Source organism: Littorina saxatilis, linkage group LG3 (genome assembly GCF_037325665.1).
Source record: "Littorina saxatilis isolate snail1 linkage group LG3, US_GU_Lsax_2.0, whole genome shotgun sequence".
In the NCBI taxonomy this organism is placed as follows: Eukaryota; Metazoa; Mollusca; class Gastropoda; order Littorinimorpha; family Littorinidae; genus Littorina; species Littorina saxatilis.
In genome coordinates this window covers 22,203,592-22,229,104 of record NC_090247.1, presented here as the reverse complement: position 1 = coordinate 22,229,104, position 25,513 = coordinate 22,203,592, and the positions used below count along the sequence as shown (strand labels likewise).

Sequence of the window (25,513 nt, the reverse complement as noted above, 5' to 3'; positions counted from 1 at the left end):
TGCCTGGCTAGAGAGTGGGGATTTGTTGTTCTCTTTTTCGAAATCCAAAATAAGCAAAATCAGGTCTTAAAAAGGAGCAAGTCTTAAAATGGGAGTGAATTTACAGATGTTATGAACAAGAAGTCTGCGTAAACAGGGTCATTAATAGGAAGGAGTCTTAGATTGGGGTGTCTTAAAAGGGGCAGGGGTGGGGTGGTGTGTGTGTGTGTGGGGGGGGGTGGGGGGGGGGAGGGGGGGGGAGTCCACAGTAATGACCATAAAATAATCAAAATAATACTATTAGTCATCTTATTCTCTACCAAATTTCTAGAGGTCAAGACAATGATACATATTTTTTACTGTGTCCTGTTAGTGTCATTCTATGATAACAGACCAATAGAAAGAGAGAAAGAGAGCTCTGTGGTTTTTTTTTACCTGGGTTCATGCTCAGTTGCTTGAAAATTGACTTGTCAGAGGTTCTTCTTCAGCCTTACACCCACATGCAAGAGAACTTGTACCAGATAATGAAATAAGTGAACTTTGAAGTGCATTCATAATTAAAGCCCAATCATGTGGTTTAACCTACCTAGTCTTGAAAAGTCTGTCCGAGGAAACAGAACAAGCACCCTTCCGCAGACCTTCCTAACTGGAGAGTCTTGGTTGTAACCGCACACTTTCTAAAGTAGTCCATAAGCAGTTCCATGTGCCTATGTTTTCACTGGAACCAGCTCCTTTGTGTACCTGTGATCTGGATGAGCTGCAACACATAAAACTTTCATATGAACACTATGTCATAAGTACACCAGTTAGCATACATCAAACACCGAGGAGCATCACAAGATATGTTCTAAGGAGGTAACAACTATTGTCACAAAGTGTTTATGATACAGCCACAGGCACATGGCACTGAGTGGTCAATTGGTGAGGGGGGTGGGGGGGGGGGGGGAGGGGAGGGGCAGAAGTTCTGCTCAGTCTTGTCTACTGATACAACACTTTGTGGTGGTGTAAGGCAGGGAATCACACCCCAACCACTGGCCCCGCCCACCTGGTGTCGAGTGCCTGAGGATACATCAGTCCCAGTCATGGCTGGCCCCCGGTTTGACCAGACAACTGCCATGTATGGGTACATTTACTTTACAGTACAGATTAGTTTTCAATAGCAATGACATCATGGACGCACACCTGCCCAACACTGACACTGACAGCAAAATCAGCGAACAAACGTGATAAAGAGTAACTAATCGTCACAAACATCAAAATGCTTTGCATTAATTTTCTTGAAGAGGTCATTCTTAACCAGATAATCATTTATAGGCAATTGAAGATTATTATTCCACCTACAGGCTATCACTCCTATGGCTGTTACTTGTAACACATTTCATTTCTTAAAATATGTTTTGTAAAGTACATAGATTTCACTAAAAGGCACATTCCTTCTCATGAAAACAATTTGGCTCACCGTCTCAGATCTGGTAGGGCTTTAAATGGGATAAGACATGATCTCCAGGGGTCGACACTAACTTATTTGGCCTGGGGCCACACTGGCCCCAGAGATGGAAATTGCTGGGGCGGAAAAAAAAAAATCTGGGGCCCACTCTCAGTATTCACGTGCGGCAATGCATTGTCTGTTTTTCTTCATCGTACTGAAGCCAGGGAAATTCTTTCAACCATTTGACATTGAAATTACGACAGCGCTTCGCGCTTTTGGCTGCATCGGTCTCCTTTTTTCGTTTCTCTCCACCCTGTTCTTCATCTTCATTTGACCATGTCTTTTTACACCAGGGATGTGTCGCCACATTTTGCGTTTGGCATTTGAAGGCGATACTTATCTCTCACGCTAAAGAGCGCAATCTGGGAGTTATTTCCCTTACGACATTGTCCTTCGACGATTTGAATGTGTTTTTTTCTTGACTGCGGCATTGATCGTAACGCAAATTTCAGTGACGACTTTGACTGGCGATTTTTAGTGATTGGCTCTGCTGGCATTAGAATTTTCGGTTTGTCATTGTTGGAATTTATCCTGGGGCGGAGTGGGCCCCAAGCTTCGGCAATGTTTGGGGCGGAACACAAAACTCTGGGCGTTCCGCCCCCCGCCCGTGTCGAACCCTGATCTCTTAACTTGTTCACATACCCCAAAAAGTGCGATTGTGTTATGAATAAATGCTGTAAAAGCTACCTGTACTAGTTCATTAAAAAAACAAATCACAAAATGTCACTTCACCACAGCATGCAAACAGTGTGTTTATTTCTGGTATGTGTCTAAAGGCGGAGACAGACGCACAACACAAAACCCTGTTTTCGACAAAAACACCATCTCAAAACGTCGGGGAAACACATGTTTTTAAAGAGGGGATGTCACTTGCGAAACACACAGATGAAGCGCGGTGCGTGTTTTCACAGAAATATCGGTCAGTGTCAGCTTGACCCGTCCAGCTATCGCCCTGTGTTTGAGTTTGTAAACAACACGGCTGGCAGTGCCCACTGATACGGTCAGTGCCCACTGATACGGTCAGTGTCCACTGATACGGTCAGTGTCCACTGATACGGTCAGTGTCAGCTTGACCCGTTCAGCTACCGCGCTGTGTTTGGGTTTGTAAACAACACGGCTGGCAGCGCCCACTGATATTATTGCCTCTCTTCAATCGTGACAGGATCCATAGACTCTAGTTAGGATTCATGGGTCCGATACTACCCTGAATCGGTACCACATCTGAGTCTGCCATTTTTTTCTATCTCCGTGGTGCCGGAAACCGAGTCACTTGAGTTGATCTTCCGCGTTCATTGGCTGACTACCAAAACGTGTTTTTAGATTTTAGAGCATGCTCTAAAACCCAAAACACGATGCAAAAACACGAAACAGTGTTTTCTGAAACGCGTTTTGGGGGATGTCACATGGGAAACACGCTGTTTTGTGTTTGTTTTGAAAGGAAACACTGTTTTGTGTTGTGAGTCTGACATGGCCTTAACACAGACACACACACACACCATTCACACATACACCAAAGCAACACAAAAGCCGAAAACATGCCTACCATCTAAATGAGGATATCCAGTTCCAACTGTCTTCTGCCAATATAACACTGCCAGAGACACCATGGTGTAGAAAGTCAGTTTAAAGAGAGACTACCTGGAAGAAAAATATATATAATAATAATAAAACACCCAGTGCAATAGACATACTTTCTCGTTAAAGGCTTACTTTACTATGTAAAAACACAATCACAGTCTCAGATCTTGTCAGGCACTTGGGATAAGATCATCCCTCTACTTGGACGCATACCAACATAGATCAGCTTGAATGTTCGTGAAAATATCCCATATTTTGAGTTAACTCACCACAGCAAGCAGTCACTGAATATATATTTTATTTTTTGGTATGTGGCCAAGATGGGAGACAGTGACCCACACTATAGTGACAAAGCAAGTGGGCCTTTAAATTGTAAACTGTTATATAATATGTGCATTTTGACTTCTTCATAAATTATAACCCTGATGCAGGCAGTCATCAGTAGTGGTTTAGTACCTAGAATGAGAAAAGAATGAACTTGCAAGAAAGAAACTGAGTCAAAATCAAAATACCCTTTAAATTACATTAGATTCCACGGGGCAGACAGGGTTTGAAGTTAGAAAGCTCTGAAAATAACTCTGCTATTTGAAATTGACTAATAGTATTAACTTATAACGTCATACATGATACATGATACAAACAAATGAACTAAGGCTTTTGAAGATCCATATCCAATCCTGCTACACAAAGGCACAAGCAGAGGTTGAAATTGCCAGGGTCATTTTCCATCCCCATGTAGCCTGGATTTAATTACTGGCATGTTTTTTTGTAAAGAGGTGTGTCACTCAGAATGACTGGAGATGGTTCATTCAATGCAGAGCATAAAATACCATTGATTTCTTCATGCCATCTGATTTGCCGGTGAATTCACAGGGCGAGAACAATTCAAGACTGGCCTCAACATTTTATGCTGACTGTAAATTGTAATTATATAATATATCCACCCTAGCTAACTGGTACACTAATCACTTGCTCTGGCGGACTTCTTTTTCCAACATCATAAATCTGTTATTTGTACTTTAGCCTTTTGTGGTAAAATATTCTCATTACCAGTTGCACTCACAATCTATTGCTAGTGTATTTTGGAAATGATCAAAAGCCTTACTTGTGTTCTATGACAGCACCATGTCACTGTTGCGGGAAGAATGAGGCAGGGCTTGGTAATAACTGAGACCTGCAAGTAAACAAAACATATTTAGAATCTCATCATGTGTTATTTTGTTATAATTATCTATGTCATGAGGTCTTACATTGCAATAACAAACACACGCATAACTTAACTTAGCAAGGTGTTCTATGTGCTAAGAATAAGAGTAATTGTTTAATGAATTAACGCTGAAGAAGCTACTAGTTGCTTAAACAAATTCATAGCAAAATGTCACTTGATCACCACATCAAGCACACTGTATGTTCATTTCTGGTATGTATGCAAGTGGAGGGATGATCTTGTTCCATGTAAAATCCTAGCTCAGCTGATCTCTCTCAACTTGGATTCATACCACACATTAGGAGCCTGGCTGTTTCTGTTCAGTGGGCATTTCTCCATTTGTTTTATTTGAATGCATTTCTTAAAAAGAACACTTCCTCTGCACAGCAAGCAGTCAGGATGTTATATGAAGTCTTATATCGCGCGCGTATCTCCAGACTCGGACTCAAGGCGCAGGAATTTATTTATGCCGTGTGAGATGGAATTTTTTTACACAATACATCACGCATTCACATCGACCAGCAGATCGCAGCCATTTCGGCGCATATCCTACTTTTCACGGCCTATTATTCCAAGTCACACGGGTATTTTGGGTGGACATTTTTATCTTTGCCTATACAATTTTGCCAGGAAAGACCCTTTTGTCAATCGTGGGATCTTTAACGTGCACACCCCAATGTAGTGTACACGAAGGGACCTCGGTTTTTCTTCTCATCCGAAAGACTAGCACTTGAACCCACCACCTAGGTATTACTAGGAAAGGGGGGAGCAAATTGCTAACGCCCTGACCCAGGGTCGAAATCGCAACCTCTCGCAAGTGCGTTACCACCCGACCACCCAGTCCTTTTTGTTCCAAATCAAACGTTGTTTTGCTCCAACCAAGACTGCAGATCTTGGCAAACATGTGGCATAAAAACTAGATTTGATGACCTTACCCGTACTCACCCTGAAAAGTGCCGATCTAGATTTTGCTATTTTAACAGAGGGGACAGAGGTTGTACCTAGCTCTCCTCATGCAGACACCGCATAACAAATATGTGTAACAAATCCAGTTGCAACACTGTAGTTTCATGGCTTAATTTCATTGACTGATTGAGTCAGCAGTAGTGAACTACTACATGTCAGTATGATCATACCATTACCTGTATTAGGCCTAAAAAAAAATAGGTGTGGTTACGGTAACCCGACCTACCCTATTTTTTGGGGCCGACCCTATAACTTTTTATTACATTTGTCAAAAAAATACACACAAAAAACAAGTAAACGAGTGCAGACAACACAATGAAAGCGAAAGCGCCCGAGTCGCACACTTATTTCTCTGTCAAGTAGGTTTAATTTGTACACATTAGAAAAAAAAGTAAAAAAAAAAAAGTGATTGCCTACCTTCCTACCCTATTTTTTTGGGCTATGTTACCGTAACCACACCTATTATTTTTTTTGGCCTTAGTGAGTATTACAATTGGAGCAATCTGCAGAATTGTTACCAATACATCATCATAACAGGAATTCCTCAGTGCATGAGACATTGGTGTGTAGACATATAATACATAAATATGTAGATCTTTAAAACATTCAATGAGTCATGGGACTAAAAACTGCCAAAGCCTTATGTGGCAACATCACAAACAAACAAAATTAACCAACCACAAATTATGTCAACCTCATGGCCCTTGTACTTGTAGTTCAAGTTGTACTGTTGTACTAGCCAACAGACATAAAAAGGAACTTAGCTCAGTAGGTGTTGATTGCTCTGCGTCATTATCAATATCATGATGCTGAGAGTCGAAATGCAGTTCAAACACAGACAGAACAAAATGGAATCTTTGAGTTTGAAATTGAATGAAAAAAAAAAAGTAATTTGTATGGTCATGGTGTAGAAGTTTTGAACTTTAGCGTTGTAAATTCATTGCTCCGAAATCTAACCCTCCGATTTATGTCCTAAGTCATTTACATACCTTTGGAGTTTTACGGAATGGGTATAACGTCCTTTCATCTAATGATCTACTGTGGGATTTTGCCCATGCAGTCGCCGTCACTGTCTCCTTGACCTACTTGGAGTCCTTGCTGGGTTGAATCGGCTGAGGAGCGAACCCATGACGACTCGCAACGCGAGGAACCAGAAGAGGAATCTAGGTTTATTCTGCGTGTTTTGGGCCTGCCGACCCTACTTGTAGTCCGATACAACCGGCACGTAGCTTCTTTTCGCAGGGCGAAACCGCCCCACTCGTGACAGTTCATCCGATGTCCGCCATGTTTCAAGTTACAAAAAAGTAGAAACGATCTAACGAATAACTTTCATTTCAAGCACAGTCACACAAAAAAAAAAAAAAAGTACAAAAGAAGGGGTGGAGAAAATGGCATTATCTAGACAGACTCAACTCGGATAAACTAAGAGGGACTTAATAACTACTGAAGATTGAGAGCACAGCGGACGTCCTGTAAATTCCCGATCCATTTTTTACCCTTCCCATTTCGGTATACTGTTCTCTGCTTGTGACGCTACGCAACAGGATAAGAGATATCCTGAGGGTATAAGTGATACTCCCACATACGTTGCACAAGCATAATTTGACGTTACCTTATATACGGTCCAACCGGTGTGCAATGGGTCTCTCTCTCTCTCTCTCTCTCTCTCTCTCTCTCTCTCTCTCTCTCTCTCTCTCTCTCTCTCTCTCTCTCTCTCTCTCTCTCTCTCTCTCTCTCTCTCTCTCTCTCTCTCTCTCTCTCTCTCTCTCTCTCTCTCTCTCTCACTTCTTTGATTGATATTCCAACATTTTTAAAACGTATTATCATTAGATTAAACCCTCCCATGGGCGAGGGCTGGATGTAAAAAAGCACCTGTTTGCTTATGCCATTGCCCTCGTTAATAAAGAATTTGTCATTGTCTCTCTCGATCTCTCTCTCTCTCTATGTTAATTATCTTTTGGGTATGTTAAGTATGTAAATTGTATTGTAGTTAACTTAACTTCTATTTCTTCTTGTTATTTACTGAATCGAGTTACCCTCAATGACAATGGGCGAGGGCCGGATGAAAAAAAGCATGTTTACATTGCTTATTCTGTTACCCTCGAAAAATAAAATTCAATTCAATTCAATTCTCTCTCTCTCTCCCTCTCTCTCTCTCTCTCTCTCTCTCTCTCTCTCTCTCTCTCTCAGGGAGTCTCTCACTCACACACACACACACACACACACAGCACACACACACACACACACACACACACACACACACACACACACACACAAACACACACACACACACACTAACATACACACCTAATGTAAAATTAAGCCATCTTTGACAGAAAATGTTTATTTTCAGATTTAAGTCAGTGCACACAAACACACAGACACACACACACACACACACACACAGACACACACACACACACACAGACACACACACAGACAGGCACACACACAGTGACTAAAAATAATGTTAAATGGCGTACACATAAATCAAAAAATAAATTGAATGACTGACACACTAAACGTGAAAAGCTAATTTCATTCAGTTATACATTGCAGGGGCGGTGCAGTTAAGCCAGAGGAGGGGGGGGTTACAACTTGACCTGGGGTCCAGGGGTAGATCCCTTGTGGGGTACATGGGCAAGGCCCCGTTGGGGGGTCTGGCCAGAAGCTGAAGAGTTTTAGCTATTTTATTAACAATTTATGGCTTTTAAACATGATCAACTGGTGTCAGCAGCCACTCATTATTTCTTTTAAAGTTGTTAGTGTTAATTTTTTTACAGCCGGGGGGGGGGGGGGGGTCCGTAACCCCCCCCCCCCCCTAATCCGCCCCTGCATTGGAATGCAACGCAATGCTACAAGATAAAAAAAATGTAAGAAATGCTGCCGTGGGTGTATTCCATGATAATATGAAAATGCAGAAGACTGAAACAAATCTGTGAACGTCAAAGTTGGGCGTTAAAAGCATGACAACGCCGCTCCGGACATGAGTTCCAACTCCAGAACACATCAGCACTTTTAACACATCAGCACTTTTAACACATCAGGGGATAGTATCTACGGTATTGACAGTTGGATCGGAGCTGCATTGTGCTATTTGTTAGTTTTTATCGATACTCATCAGCTTTAAATTAAAGGTGCAATCCTTCTCGGGGTTAGCGATCATGCCATTACACCACAGATCTGTCTAGACTTGTACGTAACGTGTGATAACAAATTCCTTCCACTTTGACATACTCGAACAATCAACAGCCTGACTGTTTCTTGCATGCTTAGTGTTGAATTGTCTATGAATAATTTTGTAAGTGACATTTATGTCAGTCTCTGAAAATAAATGCCATGTTAACGGTAACAAGAATTCAGTGGCAGTGCCAAATCTTCTTGCAGAGAGCTTTGTGAAGAAGATTTCGCCGCCTTATTAATATCCGGCTTTACATGAGAAGAATTGTGGCTTTTACTACACCCTCGATCCTCTGCTTCTTTACAATTAATTACTAAAACATGATGAGCTGTCCGGAGATGACGCCAGAAGCTACGAGCACCAAGAGCAGTGCTGGTCTCAGCCGCAAGGTCACAGCGAAGGACGTGGGGTCACATGACCTTTTTCTCGTTGTTGTGCACGTGCAGGTCGAGAGAGTTGTGTTGGCACTACTGATAGCCAGGTTGTTAGGACAACAGCGTTGGGTGTTGGCCTCACCCACACAGCCGCTTTCGTTGTTTCGGCTGCTGCAGTCTGTGTGACACGCTGAAAGAGAATATGCGATTTTGTTTTGTGATATTGCCGTCATCATAGTTACCTTTTTTTTTAAATGTCATTGTCACTAGAACTCAGTTTTCCCCACATATACGCCGTACGAGTGACATATGTCCTGCCAAATTTCAGGCAAATCGGCCGATCAACACCGTAGTTATAAGCTGTCAAGTGTGACAGACAGACATACAGAAAAATGGACAGACGGAAGGACAGACAGAGATCTTTTAAGTATACAGATTACTTCATTGTCCTATTGCTGGGAAATCCACCACAGCAGAATAACTTGACGGCAATGTAAAAGAGTGTTTGATTTTTATTCCAAACCCGGCCGAAACCGCTGTGAATTGTCAATAGAAACGAAATGCTTTGACGGAACTATTCCGTCCGACGGGTGTTAATTTTGGTAGACTGACAGTGAGATTAAGATTTGACCAAACTGTGACACACAACCGCCTGCTTTGTTAAAAACATATATAGGTTACATATCGAGTCTCAGTGGATATTATATATTAATAATTGTTTCAGTTTCGCTGTCTTGATAAAGCTCGCTAGCCTACTCAATTTGTGATGATCCGCTAACTTCGATTAATTTGTTTAATATCACTGAGACTGGGTGGCCGAGTAGTAACGCACTTGCGCTCGGAAGCGAGAGGTTGCGAGTTCGACCCTGGGTCAGGGCGTTAGCAATTTTCTCCCCCATTTCCTAACCTGGGTGGTGGGTTCAAGTGCTAGTCTTTCGGATGAGACGAAAAACCCGAGGTCCCTTCGTGTACACTACATTGGGGTGTGCACGTTAAAGATCCCACGATTGACAAAAGGGTCTTTCCTGGCAAAATTGTATTGGCATAGATAAAAATGTTCACCAAAATACCCGTGTGACTTGGAATAATAGGCCGTGAAAAGTAGGATATGCGCCGAAATGGCTGCGATCTGCTGGCCGATGTGAATGCGTGATTTATTGTGTAAAAAAAATTCCATCTCACACGGCATAAATAAATCCCTGCGCCTTGAATATGTGCGCGATATAAATTGCATACAAATAAAAATAAAATGAAAAAATAAATCCCTGCGCTTAGAACTATACCCACGGAATACGCGCGATATAAGCCTCACATTGATTGATTGATTGAGACTCGGTGTGTAAACTCGACACACAACACTAAGTACAAAACACTTACGAAGAGAAGTCTCAGCGATGGACACTGGTGTCTGTTCACACATCTCACCATACACCTGGTTAGTACAGGTACAACGGGTCACGCTGAACCCGTCATTGGAGGTCACCATGCCCCGGCTGCCATAGCAACAAAAGGTGACCTTGGAGGACCGACAGTTCAAGGACGGTCGCTCGTCACATGCTTGGTCGTAGGAGCAGGACTCGCCTGTGGAAATGAGTTGGATTATTGGAGTGAAAAGTGTGTGAATGTGTTTGCCATGGGAGAAATATATTCTCGCCAATATCGCCAGAGACTGCATGACAGAGATACACATTGGCAAACAGATATACAGACAGACAGAGACACGCAAAGACAGAGTGTACTGCCCCAAACACTAACAAAACTATGGTGCAAATACCTCTGCGATCTCTCTCTCTCTCTCTCTCTCTCTCTCTCTCTCTCTCTCTCTCTCTCTCTCTCTCTCTCTCTCTCTCTCTCTCTCTCTCTCACACACACAATCACCCCCGCCACACACACACACGCACACACAGACACACACAGCATATTCACCAGTAGAGTTGTACAGCCGTGTCTCAGGCACGACATAGGCCCCAGGCCCACGAACAGGAACAGGGGAGCCCCGGCAGCGACAGCCAATGTACTCCTCGCTGTCTCCACCCTCTGTGACGTACGTGCCTAGGTCGACACGAACCCCGTTGACCTCCAGAGGCCAGCAGCAGTACAGGAACCGGTCCGACACGGTTAAGTGTCGTTTTGAACCTCCGCACTCACGGATGCACATGCGACCTGTAATTAAAAGTGTAGCGCACGTTACACACGTGAGGAAGATTATTGTTCTATGGTGTATAGCTTTCTTGTTGTTTTCGTTCAAAGTGGTGGTGGTGATGGTGGTGGTGTTGCTGATATTGTTGTTGTTCGTGTTGTTGTCGTTGTTGTTGTTGTTGTTGGTGTTGGTGTTGTTCAAGTGTTGTTGTTGTTGTGAAAAAATGTACTGCTATTGTAGGTAATATTGTAAAGCTCGGACAGCACGACATTAATAGCTGTTTTGTGGTATATTTATTTCATGTTGTTACAAGTAGTAGTAGTAGTAGTAGTAGTAGTAGTAGTGGAAGTGGTAGTAGTAGTAGTCGGAGGAGGAGGAAGAGAAGGAGGAAGCAATGTTTCGATTCAGCCAATCTCTGTATATGTCTCTCTGTGTCTCTGTGCGGCTCTCTACGGCGGTACCCTGTTGGATCTCCAGAAGATTGATGTCATCTTGCGAGATGAGGCGCAAGAGGAAAAAGAGGTGTACGTTCTTACCCTCGTCCTTGGAACTGTCTGCCCACTCTTGAACCCGGTGCTCTACAGTCAGGTCAAGGAAGCAGGAACAGTTGACCGTTCCGTCGGGCAGCTGGACGGAGCTCCTGGACATGTTCTTCTCCGGACAGCAGTAGTAGGACAGACTGTTGACCCCCACTCCCCCCGGCACTCTCCCCATGGGAAAACATTCCGCTCCCCTCTTGCACTCCCGCGTCTGACCGGCTGGGAAAGAGGGAAAGAACATCAATACTCAACAGTGTTTTTGTTTGTTTGTTTGTTTGCTTAACGCCCAGCCGACCACGAAGGGCCATATCTGAGGGCGGTGCTGCTTTGACATATAACGTGCGCCACACACAAGACAGAAGTCGCAGTACAGGCTTCATGTCTCACCCAGTCACATTATTCTGACACCGGACCAACCAGTCCTAGTACTAACCCCATAATGCCAGACGCCAGGCGGAGCAGCCACTAGATTGCCAATTTTAAAGTCTTAGGTATGACCCGGCCGGGGTTCGAACCCACGACCTCCCGATCACGGGGCGGACAGGGCGGGGATGTAGCTCAGTCGGTAGCGCGCTGGATTTGTATCCAGTTGGCCGCTGTCAGCGTGAGTTCGTCCCCACGTTCGGCGAGAGATTTATTTCTCAGAGTCAACTTTGTGTGCAGACTCTCCTCGGTGTCCGAACACCCCCGTGTGTACACGCAAGCACAAGACCAAGTGCGCACGAAAAAGATCCTGTAATCCATGTCAGAGTTCGGTGGGTTATAGAAACACGAAAATACCCAGCATGCTTCCCCCGAAAACGGCGTATGGCTGCCTAAATGGCGGGGTAAAAAACGGTCATACACGTAAAATTCCACTCGTGCAAAAAACACGAGTGTACGTGGGAGTTTCAGCCCACGAACGAAGAAGAAGAAGAAGACGGGGCGGACGCCTTACCACTAGGCCAACCGTGCCGGTACTCAACAGTGTGAGCGCATGTTAGGACACAGTGTCAGTGCATGAAGCCTTAAAATACCCAGGGCGAAATCGACTACGCGAAGTTGGCCGCACGGAGCTTTAGCTTAGCATTGTCACGGTGTTTCCGGTAAAAAGACTACGCCAAGTCTTCGCGAAATCGACTTCGAGCTCAACTAAGGGCCGCCTTGAGACACATTAAAATCCTGGAATAGTTACATTTATTTTTAAATGGAAACTAGGCACACGAACCTGACTTATGAGGCGGTACTTAATGGGCGGTTCTGGTGAGGTTATGCCCCTTCTTTCTTTCGGCTGGTAACAGGCGGAACCTCGCGGCAAGATCACACGAGATCTACGAGATCTACTGGGTGGCCTAACCTAGGTGGTGGGTTCAAGTGCTAGTCTTTCGGATGAGACGAAAAACCGAGGTCCCTTTGTGTACACTACATTGGGGTGTGCACGTTAAAGATCCCACGATTGACAAAAGGGTCTTTCCTGGCAAAATTGTATAGGCATACATAAAAATGTCCACCAAAATACCCGTGTGACTTGGAATAATAGGCCGTGAAAAGTAGGATATGCGCCGAAATGGCTGCGATCTGCTGGCCGATGTGAATGCGTGATGTATTGTGTAAAAAAAAAATTCCATCTCACACGGCATAAATAAACCCCTGCGCCTTGAATATGTGCGCGATATAAATTGCATAAAAAAATAATAAAACAAAATAAAAATCCCTGCGCTTAGAACTGTACCCACGGAATACGCGCGATATAACCCTCATATTGATTGATTGATTGATTGACGAGAAAGGAAAAACAAGTCGCGCAAGGCGAAATTACTACATTTAGTCAAGCTGTGGAACTCACAGAATGAAACTTAACGCTCTGCATTTTTTCACAATGACCGTAGTCCGCCGCTCGTGCAAAAGGCAGTGAAATTAACGAGCCTGTTTAGCGCGGTAGTGGTTGCGCTGTACTGCATAGCACGCTTTTCTGTACCTCTCTTCGTTTTAACTTTCTGAGCGTGTTTTTAATCCAAACATATCATATCTATATGTTTTTGGAATCAAGAACCGACAAGGAATAAGATGAAATTGTTTTTAAATCGATTTCGGAAATTTAATTTTAATCATAATTTTCATATTTTTAATTTTCAGAGCTTGTTTTTAATCCAAATATAACATATTTATATGTTTTTGGAATCAGAAAATGATGAAGAATAAGATGAACGTAATTTTGGATCGTTTTATAAAAAAAAAATTAATTACAATTTTCAGATTTTTAATGACCAAAGTCATTAATTAATTGTTAAGCCTCCAAGCTGAAATGCAATACCAAAGTCCGGCCTTCGTTGAAGATTGCTTGGCCAAAATTTCAATCAATTTGATTGAAAAATGAGGGTGTGACAGTGCCGCCTCAATTTTTACAAAAAGCCGGATATGACGTCATCAAAGACATTTATCCAAAAAATGAACGTCTGGGGATATCATACCCAGGAACTCTCATGTCAAATTTCATAAAGATCGGTCCAGTAGTTTACTCTGAATCGCTCTACACAGACAGACAGACAGACAGACAGACAGACAGACAGACAGACAGACAGACACACACACAGACAGACACACACACACACACACACACACACACACACACACACACACACACACACACACACTACGACCCTCGTCTCGATTCCCCCTCTATGTTAAAACATCTAGTCAAAACTTGACTAAATGTAAAAACCGTGCATTGGTCCCAAATAGCACGTCGCTTTGGTAACAGTTCGTGTGTAAGTCGTGCATTTTATACGGTAAAAAGACAATGGTAACAGGCGGAACCTCGCGGCAAGATCACAGGAATTGTCTCGCGTTATCACCCCAGAAGCGCTTATTGAGCCCGAAGACGTCTTCGCAGAGACTTTACGAATTCTTTTTACCGAAAACGCAGCCTGTCAAAGCTTCGTGCAGCCACCTTCGTGAATTAGACCTCGCGAAGCTGACTGTACGGAGCTTTGGCACTGAATTTTCAGTAAAAAGACTTCGCAAAGTTGACTTCGGATTCAATTCAGGACAGCCTGTAATGCAAATGCATTTAAATATGAGCCACAGGGACAATTCAAACCTGTACATGTTTATATAACATAGTTGCTCGTGAGGTCATTCAGTCACACTTTCAGCAGACACTTACCCGTGACACAGAAGACAGCAAAAGCCATAAGGAGGACTGCTGCGACGTGCTGTTTTGTCGCCATTGTTATGTAATCTGAAGAATCCCTGCAACTCACAGTACTAGTGTCAGTGAACCTGTTCACTTCACCCAAGAACGATAATAAAATGATGTGCTGGCAGATTACCAGTGAGTTTAACAATTAACAAGTGAGTGATAATTTCTTTTTTCTTTTTCTGACTGTGACTTTGAAAAAACAATCAAATAGGCATTCAATAAATAGGTAAAATCATGGAACATGTTTTTGCGTTCTCGCCTTCATGTAAAAAAGATGCCACTTTACATTGTTTCATCAGCACCTCACATAATCAGGAAAGAAACTTTTCTTCAGAATTTTCTTCAAAACATCGGTTGCAAACTGCATGTGCCCCACTTCTGCATGTGCACAATACTGGCCGATCTTTGGCCAAATAAAAATACATGTTGGTTTACGGTAACCCGCCCGACTCTATTTTTTCCCGCCGACCCTAACACTTTTTTTTCATTTCTCCAAGAAAACCTAACTTTTGGCACATTTTGCGAACCTTACTGAGACTAAGGGAAGTATAGTTTTGACTAAATGTATTAACATAGAGGGGGAATCGAGACGAGGGTCGTGGTGTATGTGTGTGTGTGTGTGTGTATGTGTATGTGTGTGTGTGCGTGTGTGTGTGTGGAGAGATTCAGAGTAAACTACTGGACCGATCTTTATGAAATTTGACATGAGAGTTCCTGGGTATGATATCCCCTGGGTTTTTTTCTTTTTCGATAAATGTCTTTGATGACGTCATATCCGGCTTTTTGTAAAAGTTGAGGCGGCACTGTCACAGCCTCATTTTTCAATCAAATTGATTGAAATTTTGGCCAAGCAATCTTCGACGAAGGCCGGACTTCGGTACTGCATTTCAGCTTGGTGGCTTAAAAATTAATTAATGACTTTGGTCATTAAAAATCTGAAAATTGTAAAGAAAATAACTTTTTTATAAAACGATCCAACTTTACATTCATCTTATTCTTCATCATTTGCTGATTCCAAAAACATATAAATATGTTATATTTGGATTAAAAACAAGCTCTGAAAATTAAAAAAAAATTAAAATTATGATCAAAATTAAATTGTCGAAATCAATTTAAAAACACTTTCATCTTATTCCTTGTCGGTTCCTGATTCCAAAAACATATAGATATGATATGTTTGGATTAAAAACACGCTCAGAAAGTTAAAACGAAGAGAGGTACAGTAAAGCGTGCTATGAAGCACAGCGCAACCGCTACTGTGCCAAACAGGCTCGTCACTTTCACTGCCTTTTGCACTAGCGGCGGACTACGTTCAATTTCATTCTGTGAGTTCCACAGCTTGACGAAATGTAGTAATTTCGCCTACGCGTCTTGTTTTTTTGTCACGTTACCCTAAACCAACATATATTTTAATTTGGCCTTACCTGGCTCAAACACCCTCACCGACAAAGTGTACCAGTGACATATCTATATCAGCGCTTACCGTACGTTCTGGTGAATGAAATTCAGCAGCAACTCGGGTAGATGTAGGAATGTATAAGTATATATCGTATCAGTATCTGTATCTCGTGTAGCTTCCTGGACACACTGCAGTGCTCAATGCAGCATCACTCAAAGACTATAATGCCAGAACGACTGCGTGTGAGCTACAAACGCCACAGGAAGATGAAGCTTTGTTCAATGAAAGAAAACGACACCTGGACTGATCTGTGTCATACTGACGTACGCAAGACACCCGCGGAAAAGCAAAACCGGGGCAGAGTTGAGTGAATGGTCTGAAGTGGACAGTGGTCACTTTGAAATTCTACCACGCAAACTCGACAGCGACGTCGAAGTGACAGGCGATTCATGCATTATTGTCAGTGAGCGAAACTCCCGTCAAGCATAGCGAATTCAAAGTCAATAAATGACTGAGCGATGTTCATATCATTATGTGACTGAGCGATGTTCATATTATATGTGACTGAGCTCAATCCTCTAGAGTTTAGGCACAGGTATGTACAGATATAAGTCCAGCAAACTTTCGCAGTCAGTGACGAATTAAGTCAAGGTAGGCGTCTTCACTTTTATCTGACAATAACGACATTGAGGTGAGGCGAAGCGAAGCGTGAGAGAAAGAAATATACCACCCCACCTGCGCAATCGGAGCATATCCACTGACGTGCGGTGCACTTGTAAAATGGTCCTCTCTCCTCGTGCGCTCAGTCCAGTTGCCTTTCTTACAAAACAAAATAGCATTTTATATTTTAAATACTGTTCAATATTTTGTTGTAACTTTGCAGCATTCTTTTTTTTTTTTTTTTTACAGTAGTAGCTTTTTTGTATTTAAATGTTGTGGTAACTGATAAAGTGTTTCCTGAAATTTGTAGCGCGCGCACACACATGCAATCACACACACACACACACACACACACACACACACACACACACACACACGCGCGCGCGCGCGTACAAACGCGTAATGCTAATGTGTGGTTGGGAAAGTACATAAAAGGAGACAGAAAGGACAAACAATACACGGAAAAAGCAAACGAACAAAACGATTGCTTTGTCATTCTACCTTTCTTTGTGTTGTGTCATGTGCAGACGACCAGTTCAAATAAGGGCCACTGGATTCTTTATGAAGACATTCCCCCCTCCACACACACAAAAATAGAGAGAGAAAAAAAGAAGAAAAAGCCCATGAAAAGTCACTTTTCACTCACTTTCATTTTATTTTGTAAAATGTATTCATTTTTTCCACGGCTAAGTACGTGACACTGACTTGATTGTTCATGCCTCGTTGCGTTGTTCATCGTGATTTTGTCTATATTCATGTACCATGATAAATATTGTTCTTCGCTTTACAATCATTATATATACATATGCATTAAAACATCGGGAAAAACTAACAAGGGAAAAATTCAAAGTGAAACAACAACTTGAACAGAAAAACAAAAACAGTGCCAACAAGGTAGGCCCTATCACAGAATGTAACAACCGGATTAATGAGGATGAGGATGAGGATGATGATGATGATGATGATGACGATGATGACGATGATGATGATGATGATGATGATGATGATGATGATGATGATGATGATGATGATGATGATGATGATGATGATGATGATGATGACGATGACGATGATGATATATGAAGTCTTATATCGCGCGCGTATCTCCAGACTCGGACTCAAGGCGCAGGGATCTATTTATGCCGTGTGAGATGGAATTTTTTACACAATACATCACGCATTCACATCAACCAGCAGATCGCAGCCATTTCGGCGCATATCCTACTTTTCACGGCCTATTATTCCAAGTCACACGGGTATTTTGGTGGACATTTTTTTTTATCTATGCCTATACAATTTTGCCAGGAAAGACCCTTTTGTCAATCGTGGGATCTTTAACGTGCACACCCCAATGTAGTGTACACGAAGGGACCTCGGTTTTTCGTCTCATCCGAAAGACTATGATGACGATGACGATGATGATGATGATAATGATTATGATGATGATGATGATGATGAAGATGATGATGATGATGATGACGATGACGATGACAAGATGCAATTCGTGAAAACGACGACCTAATACAGTACTAGTAGGTTAAGTCACATTGAAATCAATTAGGTGAAGTTTACAATACATTCATTAGAAGAAGACGAACCACTAATATCGTTATAGCTTGGACAATTTAAGTCGTTTTTTTCTGAATGTTGCTCCCCCTGAATGTTGCTCAGTTGGTAGCGCGCTGGATTTGTATTCAGTTGGCCGCTGTCAGCGTGAGTTCGATCCCAGGTTCGGCGGAAATGTATTTCACTGAGTCAACTTTGTGTGCAGACTCTCTTCGGTGTCCGAACCTCCCCCCGTGTACACTACATTGAGTGTGCACGTTAAAGATCCCACGATTGACAAAAGGGTCTTTCCTGGCAAAATTGCTTAGGCACAGTTAATAATTGTCTACCTATACCCGTGTGACTTGGAATAATAGGCCGTGAAAGGTAAATATGCGCCGAAATGGCTGCAATCTACTGGCCGTATAAAATTTCATCTCACACGGCATCACTGCAGAGCGCCTAGAACTGTACCCACGGAATATGCGCGATATAAGACTCATTGATTGATTGAGTGATTGAATTTGTCGCCAGCCGTCATCACCTGGTTCACGTATTGGAAGAGATATTGCAATAATGAACAGTAAATAAAATATTAAAAAATATCATAACACTTTCCCATTTCGTTCGACGGCTGTGTCAAATTCGAAGGCCCGCTTATGTAGACGAATTCCGGAAATAACTCTGCCTGTTTTTTTGTGGGCTGTGAAAGAGTTGCTTAATCTTGAAAATACTAACTGGAAATTAATGCACTGTTGCCCTTTTTAATGAGCGGCAGTAGAATGACCAAAATGAAACATGGAAAATACATGGATAAACTTAGTTTTCTGGGTAGTTATTGAAGTGACTTATATAAAGAAATGAAAAAATTGCCAAAACTAAAGGACATAGATTGCCGTCGCTATGGAAACTGGCATACACAGCGCCATATTGGATTTCTAGGAAACGGTTTTACAGCAACATCATACATCAGAAATGCTTAATATTTGGCACAAAGATACACAAGACTTTTATCTACAATCATATAGAACCATATTTTGACAAAACAACTACAGTTGAATTTAAAATAATTTTTGAAATAAAGATTAATGAAAAATGCAGTTAGAAATTCAATCCTTATTACAAAAAAAAATTTAAATTTAACTGTAGCCTTTAGTCAAAATATCGTTCTATATGATTGCAGATACAAGTCATGTGTATCCTTGTGCCAAATATTATGCATGTCCGATGTATGATGTTGCTGTAAAACCGTTTCTTAGAAATCCATTATTTAATTTTTTTCCATTTATTTGTATAAGTCTCTTCAATAACTACCCAGAAAAATAGATTATTCCATGTATTCTCCAAGTTAAATTTTACTGCCGCTCATTGCCTTAAGGTCTGAGTTTGGGTGCACAGTTGCGTTACGTGGGGTCATGTCCGAAGGATGAAGCATGTTCTGTAGTTAGTTATATTCTCCAAATGATCGAGAGCGCAAGATTCGTCAAACATCGATGTGTTCATTGTTCTCCTCAATAAACACGAACATCCCACTCTAAGGTCTAAGTTTGGGTGCACAGCTGAGTGCAGTGAGGCGTGGTCATGTCTGAAGGATGAATCATGTTCTAATTAGTTCTTTTCAATATTCGTCAACACTCGATGTCCTCATTGTCTTCCTCGTCAAACACAAACATCTCGCCAGGCTGCGGCTTCACCGCCACTTTTTGGGCACCAGGTGGCGGGCTTACCAGCAGTGGTGGCGGGCCATCATCCGAGGAAACGTCGCTCCCTTCCATCAGGACCCTGTCAATGTCCTCCTCAGTGAACTCCAAGTCGCTGTCACTGTCGCTGTGGCTGCTGCCCGAGTCTTGCCGAGTTGACGGATGCCCCCTCAGAGCTGCAAGGCCTCGTGGTCGGGGAGATAGTTCAGGAGATGAGCTTCCCAGCTGGAGAGTTCTTGGCGCTGGTTGATCTGCTGGTTGAACTGCTGGTTGATCTCCAGCTGCTCCTAAAAACTGCAGCCTGTCTGACTGCTCCGGATGCTTCTTCAGAGCTGCAAGGCCTCGCGGTCGGGGAGATTGTTCTGCTGGAGAAGAGCTTTCCAGTTGGAGAGTTCTTGGCGCTGGTTGAACTCCAGCAGCTCCCAGGAACTGTAGTCTGTCCGACTGCTCCGGAGGAGAAGACTGTGTTCCGTGAGACCCCTCTGTGAAAGTGAACTGTATTGGCTGTGGCTCATGTTGCTCTGAACTCGACGAAGATTTTGAGTCTGGGGACCCGCTTGTAAAAGTAATATCCGAGGGCAGAGTCCTTACATCTTTGTGTCCCGTTTCGGCATCTTTGTGTTCCGATGGCGAAATGGGTATGGCTGAAGTCGGTAAGGGTCGTGTCTCGTCGTTCATCTTTCGTGTGTCGTCTTCGTCATCTGATTCGTCGCTTTCGCTTGAAGACGAACTTGAGCTTGAGCCATCGGAGTAAGTCAAACTCGTCAAACCCTCGACATTCACTGCTTTCTTCTTTGGCGCCTCTGGAGGATGCTGTTCGACTCCTGCTTGAGGCAATGCTTTTGCTTCACCAACAGAAATGTCCCCAGGCATGTGGTGCTTTGTGGGCGTAGAATGTTCATACTCAATATCAGTAAAATCTTCAGACGGAGGAGGTTTCTCTAGCGAATACTTCTGTTCTTCTTCTTCAGACTCGTCAGGATTGTGATGCCGATTTGATGCACGAGTGTCCCTGTCTGGTTCGGTTTGCCTTTCTTCGGGAACGTCTACATTGACGGAGTAACTCTCAAACTCTGCGCCGCTGGACGTCACAGCGCTCTCTACGGAGCTGCCGGTATCCTCGCTGCTGATCGATTCGGCGTCTTTGGATTCACTCTGCCCTGCGCCAGTGGACGACAGCACCACGAAGCTGTGAGACAGAGAAGCATCTTCTGCCCCTACTGGCGGCGGTCTTGCCTGGAGCGCCTCTGGTGGCGGTGGTGTGGGAAATTTGTCTTCATTCTCTGAAGAGTTCTCTGGCGTGTCGTTAGAGTGTGAAGCAACTATCTGGATTTGGTGTGGCAAGGTGTCATCAAGATCGGCGTCTTCTTTCGGGAGTGAACCGACTTCTGGGTGATCTGAGTCTTCATCTGATTTATCATCTTGTGAAGAGGCTGTGCGATCTTCGAGATTTGGATCTGCGGCGGTACTCAGGCCAGGGATAAAGAAAACCTGCTGATCTCGAGGTGGTAGAGGAGCAGCTTCCTCCTCCTCAGAACTGGAAGAAGTCGAAGAACTCTTGCTTCGATCTCGTTCTGTCGCATCTTTCTCAACTTCAGGCGAAGAAACTTCGGGGGCTATGTCGCGACGCATGTCCCCGGTGACGGAATTAACGTTGATATAGTCGTTACTCTGCTCGCTGCTAGAGCTGCTCACCCGTCTGGAACCTCCTGCAGTGACCTCATCAGGAAGCTCGCTCAGATTTTCTACTGAGCTGTCAAGACGAGACTCCCTACCGAGAGGCTGTTGGTTCTCACGGCTGGATTCTTCACTTGCTGTAGCAAGTTTCGACAGCTCTGGAGCAGACACGGCGACGGTATCCCAGATGTCCCCTGCGGATTGGGCCCTACGTCTCGCGGACTTTGTGATGTCGAATGACGTCAGACTTCCCGGTCGAGGATTGCCGACGTCACTGTTTGCTCTCTTTTCTCGAGCTATCCGTGCCAAAAACTGCTTCACCGTCATTGCTGGCATGGCCTCTGTTGACAGCGAAGCGGATCTCGGTTTGACAATCCCTAGAGCGTAATGGGGTATCTCCGCGTCTTCATCTTCTGTGTTTGTTTCGCCTTCTGCTGGGAGTTGCTGACCAGACAAAATGTCAGACGTTTTCCCGTTGAGGGTTTCCTTTGATTTCTTGTCCTTGGTTGACGCGCTATCGGAAATGTCCGACGAATAGCTCGACGACACACTTTCAGCATCAGAGTCAACGTACGCTGCATTTTCATGACACCCGTCGCGCCCTATCCTTCCGTTTTCTTTTGATTTCTTCGCCTTCTTTGACCGCTCACCAGACTTTGAGGTCCCTCCCTGCCTCCTCTCTTTCTTCCTCTTCTTCCCGTCCGTCTGATCGTCTTCGTCTTTCTTAAACAGGTAGGACTTTCTCTCGCGGAACCGTCTCTCCACTTCTTCCTCGTCGGAGTCGTGGGAGTCGTACTGGAAGGCGGTGTTGACGTACTCTACCCTGTTCTCCTCGTCCCCGCCCAGGATGATGTTGATCTGACTGTGGCTCTCGGGCTGCATCTGTTGCTCGAAGTAGTCCTCGGCGTCCACGCGAACCAAGGTTGACGCCCTGCCGGGGGCCCGGTACTCTGGATTGCTGAACTTGCCGAAGCTCCGGCCCACCATGCGCACTGGGAACTTTTTGCGGTAGCAGTGAAACCCGACGCATGCGACGACGAGTAGCACAGCAATGATCCCCGCCACCACCCCGCCAGCGATCTTTCCTGCATCAGAGCTGCCGCTGTTGTCGTTGTCTGTGATGACTTTCTCTGACGACGGTGGGCCGTAGTGCGATGACGTCATGATCTGTGACGGAGAAAAAGGAATTATTTTTAGGATCTGACGAAATAAGCACTTGAACAAATCATTTTAGTCTAAAAAGTTGAAAGTTGTTCGTTATTGAGTCAACAACAACAACAACAACAACGCAACAACAACGGACAATGTACAAAAGAACTAATGGATAAAAAAGAGGGATTATTTGTTAACATGCTAAGCTCTTTATTATCTTCTTGGAAGGCACCATTGTGAAAGTCGTGATGGAAGTTTTTATTGTTATCGATAACGGTTAACACTACACACTCAGGGACTGGATTCTTAAGACATTAAAAAAGTGCATCTCTCTCTCTCTCTCTCTCTCTCTCTCTCTCTCTCTCTCTCTCTCTCTCTCTCTCTCTCTTTCTCTCTCTCTCTCTATGTGTTTAGTTGGTTAGTTGTTTGTTTGTTTGTTTGTTTTTATTACTTTTTTGATTGTTATTTTGACATTTTTAAAACGTATTATCATAAGATTAGTCTCTCTCGTGGGCGAGGGCTGGATGTAAAAAAAGCACCTGTTTGCTATTGCCATATTTCCATCGTTAATAAAGAATTTGTCTTGTCTTGTCTTGTCTTGTCTTGTCTTGTCATGTCTTATCTCTCTCTCTCTCTCTCTCTCTCTCTCTCTCTCTCTCTCTCTCTCTCTCTCTCTCTCTCTCTCTCTCTCTCTTGCACTTATAATTACCTGCATAGTATGCATTTGGTTTTATGAATAACCACATAATATGTATGCTCTTCATGCCTCATCTTCATCATCGTCATCATCATCATCATCATCATCATCATCGTCATCGTCATCTTTATCATCACATGCTCAAGTTTTCCGACTTCCTTTTGTTGTTAACTTTTTTAATTTTTAATTTTTAATTTTTAATTTTTTAATTTTATCATTGTGTGTCTGTGCGTCCCAAGGACAGATTGTAAGAAAAGGCGTAGCCTTAAATCTTAATCCTTGTTAAATAAAGTTCAATTCAATTCTCTCTCTCCCCCTTTCTCTCTCTCACACACACACACACACACACACACAGACACACACAGACACACACACACGCACAGGGACACACACACACACACACACACACACACACACACACAATTGGTGGATTTGTTTCAGGAAAGGAGAACTAACTATACGAGACGCGATTTTTTTTTCCGAAGGGACCCCCCCCCCCCCCCCCACCCTTTTGCATGCATTATAGGGTTACACATTGAACCACTTGCAGCCTCATACAGTAATTTCTATTTCTCTGTCAGTGATACTTATACGCCCCAAGATAGATAACCCATCAGACACACTAATCTGTCTCGACATAATGAACCACTCGTCTCGAATGTACAGGGAATCAAGGCTGGTTCAATTGTTTTCAGGTCACGCCGCAGACCTACTGTCTCCTTTTGTCAGTGATAAATCGATACCACAGGTGTACGACTGTGCCCGTCAATTGAATAATTACTTCTTATCTGTTCCTTGTACAGTCGAACCTGCCCCAGAGACCACCTGTCCATAAAGACCACCTGCCCATTAAGACAACCCTAAAGGATCCCCGACGGATTTTATTATATAAATCACCTGTCCATAAAGACACCACTTTTGCTCAGTCCCTTGTGTGGTCTCTTTAGACAGGTTTGATTGTATTGCATATCAGCACAGTAACTCCACACTAAACTGAAGTGTTCTACTTATGAACACCTTTTATTAAACTAGTTTTGAACACAGTGTGATCAAGTACATAATTCTACTAGAAGACGAACCACACATGGCAAACACTAACATTCAACTGAACACAAGTGTTTACTATGTGAGCACAGGAGCTTGTATCAAAGCGTTCTACTAATGAACACCTTTATAAAACTAGTTTTTAACACAGTGTGATCAAGTAGGTAATTCTACTAGAAGACGTAGCACACATGGCAAACACTAATATTCAACTGAACACTAGTACAGTACTAGTAGTAGTCTGTCACTAATGTTTACTATGTGAGCACAGCCGGAGCTTGTATCAAAGCGCCACTCGATTGAAGTGTCCTGCTTCTTTTCCCTCACTGTAGTATTACTACTATTATTCAATACACGGTACTTAATAATAGTAGTAATACTACTGTAAGGATAAAGGAGCAGGATACTGGCGTTTTAATACAAGCTCCTGTGTATGTGAGCTACTCTTGTGTTCAAATTTGTTTACAAAAAGGGTGTTCAAAAGTGGAACACCTCAGTTTATAGTGTCAGGTACCTCTGCTTCAAGGTTTACCTTCTGATGTTATCATTGTGAAAGTCGTGATGGAAGTTGTTACTGTTATCGATAACGGTTATCACTACACACTCAGGGACACGATTCTGAAAGACATTAACAAAAGTACATCTCTCTCTCTCTCTCTCTCTCTCTCTCTCTCTCTCTCTCTCTCTCTCTCTCTCTCTCTCTCTCTCTCTCTCTCTCTCTCTCTCTCTCTCTCTCTCTCTCTCTCACGCTATCCTGTGGGTGATCACGGTGCAGCTGATCGCCACTTTCCCGCTCCAATGTCTGGTGCTCCTTACAGCAGTGACCCTGTTCAGCGCCTCCTGCCGCCGCCTGTCCACCCAACTGTAATGCAGGCTTACCTTAGCTACATGCAGACTTGCCGTTTGCAACAGCAGTTTTCTGTGCCTTACCAGTATTGAACAGTGTCTCGGAACTACTATCAGAAACTACCTCGCAACCAACATAGCGACTCCTCTTAGATTGTG

At 43.3% G+C, this 25,513-nt stretch overlaps 2 protein-coding genes and 1 long non-coding RNA gene across 3 annotated transcripts in view; all 3 read right to left on the bottom strand.

Moving 5' to 3' along the window:
* Positions 1-395: 395 nt before the first annotated feature.
* On the bottom strand, positions 396-6,810 carry LOC138961880 (uncharacterized). Its single transcript, XR_011454333.1, has 4 exons — positions 6,209-6,810; positions 4,152-4,220; positions 3,012-3,106; positions 396-736 (listed from the first exon to the last, which is right to left on the bottom strand). It is a non-coding gene; the product is annotated as an uncharacterized lncRNA (long non-coding RNA).
* Positions 6,811-8,049: 1,239 nt separating this feature from the next.
* LOC138960880 (uncharacterized) lies at positions 8,050-11,664 on the bottom strand. Its single transcript, XM_070332516.1, has 4 exons — positions 11,451-11,664; positions 10,701-10,937; positions 10,152-10,355; positions 8,050-8,964 (listed from the first exon to the last, which is right to left on the bottom strand). Exons 1-4 carry the CDS (start codon positions 11,626-11,628, stop codon positions 8,714-8,716), a joined length of 870 nt encoding a protein of 289 aa, XP_070188617.1. The 5' UTR covers positions 11,629-11,664; the 3' UTR covers positions 8,050-8,713.
* Positions 11,665-17,136: 5,472 nt separating this feature from the next.
* Positions 17,137-25,513, bottom strand: part of LOC138961879 (serine-rich adhesin for platelets-like) — a 23,925-nt gene continuing 15,548 nt past the window's right edge. Inside the window, exon 4 of the mRNA XM_070333561.1 lies at positions 17,137-22,782. Coding sequence (XP_070189662.1) covers positions 19,867-22,782 — 2,916 coding nt within the window. The 3' untranslated portion in view covers positions 17,137-19,866. The remainder of the gene's footprint in view (positions 22,783-25,513) is intronic.